The sequence below is a fragment of the Heteronotia binoei genome, chromosome 21 (assembly GCF_032191835.1).
Source record: "Heteronotia binoei isolate CCM8104 ecotype False Entrance Well chromosome 21, APGP_CSIRO_Hbin_v1, whole genome shotgun sequence".
NCBI classification, from domain to species: Eukaryota; Metazoa; Chordata; class Lepidosauria; order Squamata; family Gekkonidae; genus Heteronotia; species Heteronotia binoei.
Genome location: NC_083243.1, coordinates 173,404,510 through 173,413,213, shown reverse-complemented (window position 1 = coordinate 173,413,213; position 8,704 = coordinate 173,404,510). Strand labels below are relative to the sequence as shown.

General features: G+C 43.4%; 1 protein-coding gene across 1 annotated transcript in view; it reads right to left on the bottom strand.

Moving 5' to 3' along the window:
• Positions 1–4,062: 4,062 nt before the first annotated feature.
• The window catches only part of AGBL2 (AGBL carboxypeptidase 2), a 48,128-nt gene continuing 43,486 nt past the window's right edge, over positions 4,063–8,704 (bottom strand). Inside the window, exon 19 of the mRNA XM_060262213.1 lies at positions 4,063–5,441. Within this exon, the coding sequence (XP_060118196.1) occupies positions 5,144–5,441 (298 nt within the window). The 3' untranslated portion in view covers positions 4,063–5,143. The remainder of the gene's footprint in view (positions 5,442–8,704) is intronic.

The following is an 8,704-nucleotide window of genomic DNA, read 5'->3' as shown; positions in this document are numbered from 1 at the left end:
GCCCTGTTTTCGAATTGATATGTAGCATAAGGAAATAATACAAAACGAAATACCAGAGGGATAGACAAGATTTATGGACAGAAATGGGCACCGCTCTAGCTCCTAACATTTATCTGTGGTAGGGTTGCCAATCCCCAGGTGGGGGCAGGGGATCCCCCGGTTTGGAGACCCTCCCCCCCGCTTCAGGGTCGTCAGAAAGCAGGGGGAGGGAAATGTCTGCTGGGTACTCTATTGTTCCCTATAGAGATTTATTCCCATAGAAAATAATGGAGAATTAATCTGCGGGTATCTGGGGCTCTGGGGGGACTGTTTTTTGAGGTAGAGGCACCAAATTTTCAGTACAGCATCTAGTGCCTCTCCCCAAAATATCCCCCAAGTTTCAAAACGATTGGACCAGGGGGTCCAATTCTATGAGCCCCAAAAGAAGATGCCCCTATCCTTCATTATTTCCTATGGAAGGAAAGCATTGAAAAGGTGTGCCGTCCCTTTAAATGTGATGGCCAGAACTCCCTTTGGAGTTCAATTATGCTTGTCACAGCCTTGATCTTGGCTCCACCCAAATGTCTCCTGACTCCACCCCCAAAGTCCCCAGATATTTCTTAAATTGGACTTGGCAACCCTAATCTGTGGGGAAAGCCCTACAAACTGGCACAGCCCTTTTCTGTCTCTATGTGATCAGCCTTCTTTCTCAGTCCAGTCCTTTTACACATCTATGGCCGACGTGTCCACAATTTTGGTCCCGTTCCTTCAAAGACTTCCTTGACAAGGGACTTTTAGCCAACGATGACGAATATTTTTTTGCATCATCAGGGCTTAGGTCCACGCTCAGTCTGCTAGGTGCTGCTCTAGTCTTTTTCTGTCTATAACATTGGAAGAGCCGTGTTCTTCGCAAACCTGTGGCCCGTTGTGTCCCCAAGCCCAATCAAGGAACACACGTGGAGTCCTGCGAGGAGGAGAGAAAACTGAAAACTTTATTAGTGCTAATAAGGAAGAAAAAGAAGAGAGAGTTTTGGAGGGCAACAGCTTAGCGTCGAAGTTATTGACAGGCAATGGATGATGAATAGCAGGCAAGTCAAGGAGAAATTAGGAAATCGTTAGCAAGATAAGCTTACAGTAGGCGTGATATTTTGATTGCTGTTTATGTTGAAGTCTCCATTATTTGTTAGTAAAAGATTTTTATGACTGACAGAAATGAAGGATTTTGTTGCCTATGGGGCTTTCTAGGAAGGAAGTCTTGTTGAATTTAATGGGATGCATTTATCTTAGTAGGAATGCAAAACCCCACCCTAACAAAGCAACTGTTGCTGCTAATCTACATTCTAGTTCTACTCCTATTTCACTTTGTACTCTGACCTTTTTATTCTTTAAGTATGCTGTAACAAGAAAGTCATTTATGTTAGACTCAGGCATGCATTTGAAAGCACTTGACACATAGGAATCTATCCTTGCTTCAGTAAATACACATTACAAATTGTGCTTTCCCCTGCTTTTAAAGGCACCACAAGGCCTCCTGTTGGCCAGTGAAATTGACATGTAGAAGAAAAGCCTTTGTTCTTTGCTTTCTTGTCATTACAGTGTAGGTATACACTTTAAACCCCCACCCTGGCACCCATCTCAGAACAGGACCAGCAAACTAATAATCTTTTCTTCCTGATAAACTAGGCAAGAGGAGCAATGAAGAAAATCTGAATTAGTGAAGCTGACAAGACTGTATATTTTATTTATTTGACTTTTATCCCACCCTTCCTGCAAAGGGGTGGTTTACAACATTGAATAATAGGATGTAAAACAATTTAAAAACTGTAAGATCAATAACTCTAAAAGAAAGCTAACTAATTTGAGAGAAGAAGATGATATTGGATTTATATCCCGCCCTCCACTCCGAAGAGTCTCAGAGCGGCTCACAATCTCCTTTACCTTCCTCCCCCACAACAAACACCCTGTGAGGTGGGTGAGGCTGAGAGGGCTCTCACAGCAGCTGCCCTTTCAAGGACAACCTCTGCCAGGGCTATGGCTGGCCCAAGGCCATGCTAGCAGGTGCAAGTGGAGGAGTGGGGAATCAAACCCGGTTCTCCCAGATAAGAGTCCACACACTTAACCACTACACCAAACTGGCTCTCCAGAGGTATTCTGTTACTGCACAGTAGTCTTTACTATTGTTGTATAACTGAGAAAACACAATTTCTGTGCATAAATTCCTAAAGGGGTGTGTGCTATATAGTTCCTATCATCAGTTCATGCACTGCCTTCTCGACAGAATATTCAGTTTTTAGTAGATTCTAGTAGATGAGTGGGCATTGATGTTAACCAGCTTTTAAAAGAAAAACTAAAAAATCCATCATAAAGTTTCATTTAACATATTCCGTGTCAGTTACAACAGCCCTTAATTCAGAAGTATCTCTTTGAAAATGATAAGGAAAGCAATAATTTTATGTTATTTTTACTGATAGTGTGAGTTCTATGGTCTCTTGCTTATTAGATTGTTGATAGATCCAGGTGTTGGTCTGAAGCAGTAGAACAAAGTAGGAGCCCAGTAGCACCTTTAAAACCAACAGTTTTATTCAGACTGTAAGCTTTCGTATGCATGCATTTGTCTGATGAAGTATGCATGCATACGAAAGCTTACATTCTGAATAAAACTTCGTTGGTCTTAAAGGTGCTATTGGACTCCTACTTTGTTTCATTAGATGGTTGTTCTTCACAGTTAAGTTAGTGATATTCATTCTTAAAGAATTAAGGAAGTTGTAAGACATGCTTGACTAGGATTTGGATTTTATTAAAGAAAATGTTGTAAGTCTTCCATAGATGTGAAATGCTTGCAGAAACTTACCAGTTATGAAAGAACTGGGATTAGACTTCAAGCGTCCAGGTTATTTGTGGGAACCTGGCTAGAAGTGGCCCACAAATCTTCAGTGCCCCTTCATTGCCATTACTGAGTCTGTCTATAATGATCTATATAATAGCTCAGCAGTCTTGTTTCTCATTTACAGTTCAGGCACATTGAGATTTCTTTTGCTGGTTTCTAATCCAAAATTGGTGACCAAAGTAAGTGGGAGCACAGGGTCACTTAGTTCTTATACCTTAGGGGTCCCCAACACCTGGGCCATGGACCAGTACCAGTTAGGGTTGCCAAGTCCAATTCAAGAAATATCTGGGGACTTTGGGGGTGGAGCCAGGAGACATTAGGGGTGGAGCCAAGATCAGGCTGTGACAAGCATAGTTGAACTCCAAAGGGAGTTCTGGCCATCACATTTAAAGGGATGGCACACCTTTTCAATTCCTTCCTTCCATAGGAAATAATGAAGGATAGGGGCATCTTCTTTTGGAGCTCATAGAATTGGACCCCCTGGTCCAATCTTTTTGAAACTTGGGGGGTATTTTGGGGAGATGCACTAGACGCTATACTGAAAATTTGGTGCCTCTACCCCGAACAACAGAGCCCCAGATACCCGCAGATGAATTCTCCATGATTTTCTATGGGAATAAATCTCCATAGGGAATAATAGAGTTACCAGCAGACATTTCCCTCCCCTCCCCCCGCTTTCTGACGACCCTGAAGTGGGGGGAGGGTCTCCAAACTGGGGGATCCCCTGCCCCCACCTGGGGATTGGCAACCCTAGTACCAGTCCACGGCCTGTTAGCAACTGGGCTGTGCGTTGTATAATTATTTCATTATATATTGCAAAGTAATAGAAATAAAGTTAACAATTGTATCATCCTGAAACCATCCTCACCCCCACCCAGTCCATGGAAAAATTGTCTTCCACTAAACCTGGTGCCAAAAAGGTTGGGGACCACTGTTACACCTGAATAATTTGCTCACTTACAAAAGGGCATCAGGGTTTACTAATAAATTCTGAGCCCTATGCTTAGTTTCTGTAGGCACTCTGGTAAAATCATTAATAGGTTACAGTTTGTAATCCAGTTATACCTAGTGAAATACCTTTTAACAGGTAGCTACATGAACCTTTTCTATTTAGTTTTTGCCTCTTTATATGACACTAAGAATTTTTTAATGACCATTGTAGACATTCTGAAAAATAGAGCCGCACCATCAACACCTTTTATTAAGCCCTTTATTGTTCACACAACATACAATTTCATCTCTGAGACAAAGGACACCAAGAAAATTACAAAATACAGTATTAGCAGAGGCTGATTGAAGACAGGATGTCAGGTAGCCAAGACCTTCCCTGAGAGCTGGACATCTGACATACCACTACAATTCTGAAAATGCAACTTCAGTTATTCCCTGCACAGTTCCCGAGTTGGATCCAGACTATATTTCCCATCAATACAGTGGAACTTTCCGACCTCCTCCCACCCACTGATCTCCATTAAATGCCACTCCTGGAGGACAGGGAGCCTGGAGAACGTGAGGGGATCTGCAGTGGGAAGGAGGGAAGCGGTGGAGATTTTTGTTAGTGGAAAGTTTTGCCTGGATCCATCCCCAATATTGTACTAGAAAATGTGTTCTGTTATAACAGTACTCACTACTGCCCAACTACCTATGAAAACTAAAATTCACACAAGAGTTACTGGGATTTCATATTTTAACATAAAACCCCCACAATTTAAGGATACTTTTAAAAAGAAATAAATAAGAACAGAATGATCTGTTAAACATCGCTTCCCCAGCCCCACATTTGACAAATAAGTGTGGGCGTGGAGAAGGCATTTGTAGAGGAAAATTGTATATAATCTCATTATGTACACACAATTCTCCCCTACAGATCACTCTTCTATTCATTTCTAGTTTTAGAGTCCAGCTGGAAAGCCATGAAAAAAATATGTGCAGAAGGGACAGTAGGGGAGAATCTGAGCAAGCAATATTAAGCACTCCCTCCCATTTGTCAGTTTTCCCTCGCAAAAGTCCCTTCCCCAAATATTACTTATAAAGAAAATATGGAGTTGGGAACCCTGTGTTACCCCTGAAATATTGAACTCAAGAGTTATCTTGCACTTTTTTTATCAGTTAATCTCACATATACACCTATAGAGATGAATGAACATTGACCATTCTCTTCACAAAGGCTTCAAATTTTCTTTTGCCAAATGCAGCAGACTCTGTAGCAAAATACTTGCGGTGTCTGCAGTCCTTTTAACCGTAGTGTACAGTGTAAATTATTCAGAGTCAATGATTTCATGGGAACAGCACTGCCCTTGACTTGGGACCAGCCACTGTCGGCTCTAGCGAGGCATGTTTTCCACCACTCTCCTTTGGTGCTCTCTTGACTGTGACATGATGGCGCTCATTCTCTACTCCTAGCAGCAGTCGGTCAATTTTCAGGGGTTTCCATTTGAATTCTTGGTTAGAAAGTACTTGTGATCTGCTTTGACTCAGACTCCACAGCTTGTCCTGAGTGATTTGAGATTTCAAAGAAAGACCTTTGCGCAGCATTAAGGTCACAGAAGGTACTTCGGGATTCCACCACATGGATCTATGAAAGGGGGGGAAAAAAATACTTGTTTTGCAAAGGTAGTCTGGGCATCCTCCGAAAGGTGAAATATCCACCAAAAAAACCAAATTCCATCACAGCGTCACATACAGGTTTGTAAAAATGCAAGAAACTGTACCTGTGGAAGCCAAAAAAGCTAACTTAGTAAAATAAAGATCAACTAAAGACTGACAGGGAAAATCAATCAACGGGATAAAAAGGGTTGCTCTTCAACCACCAACCACCAATCACGTGGGCTACCCTAATTGCTGTGTATTTCATAAAACTGCTAAGGCCATTGTCTTGATCTCATTTGTTACGAGGGCCGGATCTGACATAAATGGAACTTGTGGGACCAGACCATGCATGTCATAAAATGTAATGCCAGGTAGCAGAGATATAAACTTTATAAAGGATACAAACACATTTTTTACTTGAAATACAAACTTGCTTAAAACTCTTGCAATATTTTATTTAAAATTGAAAGGTGGGGGAATAGTGGGATTTGGCAATGCAATTTTTAAAATAAAAAGTCACGAAAAAGCACAAGGATCGCAGCAGAAACTAAACATATAAACTAAAAATATAAAATGCTCTGAGCCTAGGAAAAGATAAAATGGCTGGGCAATGCAAGCTTCTCTTCCCGCTCCCCTGCCCCCCAAATCTACTCAGATTGGCAATGGCTCTCCAATGTAATATCCCCTTTTGGCTGTGGGTTCCCAGGTTAGAGTATTCATTAGGCACCAGCTGTTAGCTCCATTCAGCATCAAGGAGACAACTCCAGCAAGCAACAGCTTCAACTGGCCATACAAACACTGGAAAATTAAACTACTTGAGCTCCACTCCATTAAAATACATTGCAGCACAGACAAATTTGCAAGGAAAACACAAAACGGGTTTTCCATTAAGGTCTCTGGACCCAGGTAGATTACTCCCAGGGACAGCCAATTTGGTGTAGTGGTTAAGTGTGCTGACTCTTATCTGGGAGAACCGGGTTTGATTCCCCACTCCTCCATATGCAACTGCTGGAGTGACCTTGGGTCAGTCTTAACTCTGTCAGAGCTATTCTCTCAAAAACAGTTTCTGTCAGAACTTTCTCAGGTGTCTGTTGTGGGGAAGGAACGGGAAAGGAGATTGTTAGCCACTCTGAGACTCCTTCGGGTAGTAAAGGGCAGAGTTAGGGTTGCCAAGTCCAATTCAAGAAATATCTGGGGACTTTGGGGGTGGAGCCAGGAGACATTGGGGCAGAGCCAGGAACAAGGGTGTGACAAGCATAAATGAACTCCAAGGGAGTTCTGGCTATCACATTTAAAGGGACAGCACACCTTTTTAAATGTCTTCCTTCCATAGGAAATAATGAAGGATATGGGCACCTTCTTTTGGGGCTCATAGAATTGGACCCCATGGTCCAATCATTTTGAAACGTGGGGGGGTATTTTGGGGAAATGCACTAGATGCTATACTGAAAATTTGGTGCCTCTACCTCAAAAAACAACTCCCCCAGAGCCCCCGAAACCTCCAGATCAATTCCCGATTATACCCTATGAGAATCGATCTCCACATAGGGAATAATGAAGTGCTCAGCAGACGTCCCCCCCCCCCCAGTTTCTGGCGACTCTGAAGTGAGGGATTGGCCTCTCTATTCACGAGTTGCAGCCAACTTCTTCCAAGTAACACAGACACCCCATCCCAAGAGGAAGCCTTTCCAATTGGAGACTGGAGCCTCCGGAGGGGGAAAGTCACATGATGGCTTTGGGGGCAGGGCTTCCCCCTGCCGGCCAGCTGACTGGGGGCGGGAAGGAGCCTGGGAAAACAGAAGAACCCCCGCTCGGACCTGGGAATTGGCAAGCCTAGGCAGAGTATAAATCCAATCCCCTCCTCCTCCTCCGCTTCTGCTGCTTCTTTGAATATCCATTCCACATTTTATTTGCAGGTTTCAAGCACAGAAGAGCTTCCTGCAGAAGCAAGCAAAGACAAGGCAGAAGGAGCTGGGAACTTGGTCAGCCTTGAAGTTTCAAAGGGTGCAGATGAGGGGGGGGGGAGAAAAGAGCAGTGGGCCTGATTAAACCACTGGGAAAGGCCAGTTGCAGCCCATGGGCCAAAGGTTTGACACCCCTGTGCCAAGGTATAATCCCAAACAAAGAGAACACTGGAATTCTGTCACTTACAGCTTCCATACCAAAGGTAGAGCATTCTCTTCATGAAGGGTTGAGAGGTTTATGAACCAGGCAGCCAAGCAAAAGTTTAAAGACTATAATACACATAACTGCGTGACCTGGGCCTAAAGATAGGCTTTTCCAGGTGCCCTTAACACATAAGAATGACTCAAAATAGCACTCTTTTCTGTTCTAGGGAGAGTAGAACTGAATAGACTAATAGGGAAGACAGTTGAGAGGTGGGGAAGATCTTGGGTCTTAGCCCACCAAGTGATATAGATGTGCAATTGTAAGAAACCTGTGAGTTGTGGACACAAGACAGCAGACTGCAGAACTTTTACTTTTTCATGTAGAGGAAATCACTACAGCGGCTAGATGAAGGAATTTAAAGGATTTTTGTGAAGTTCAATGATCAGAAACCTGGCATCTTGCACATGGACAAAACATGCCCAGCCCTGAGACAAAGCCCACAGTTAGGATTTCAAATTTGGTGGGGCCACAGGCAGAATTTTTTCTCTAGGTGGGCCAGGGGGCTGGGCTTTCAGCCACGGATCCCCCAGGAACCAAGGACACCTGCCAGGGTCTACCTGGGAGTAAGCCCTCCTCACGACTGCTGCGCTGCTTGGTGAATTAAGCCTTGTGGTTTTCATCAGCGCTTATTTATATCTAAAAGGCTTAGGATTCAGTGACCAGTCTTAAAGGGGACTAAGTATGCCCTGCGTGGTAATGGTGCCTACTAGATTCAGGAGAGTAGCCCTGTCTGAAGAAGTGTGCAGGCTAAGCATGAAAGGTTTTGCCCAGAATTAAAACTTTGTTGGTCTTAAAGGTGCCACTGGACTCAAACTTGGCGCCCTGTCTTTTCTGCCTGGTAGAGGCAATGAAAGCTGCAAACAATGTTCCCTCTGAGCTGAGTGTGTTAGCTCACAGATTTTTAACCTCCAGCTCACACACTTTTGTCTTAGCTCAGGAAGGATGACCCCAGAGCACAATAATTTATGCAGTCGCTCACAACTTCAGTGCCAGTAGCTCACAAAGTAGAATTTTTTGCTCACAAGACTCTGCAGCTTAAAGGGGAACATTGGCTTTGAGTCTGTGCAAGGAATGGACAAG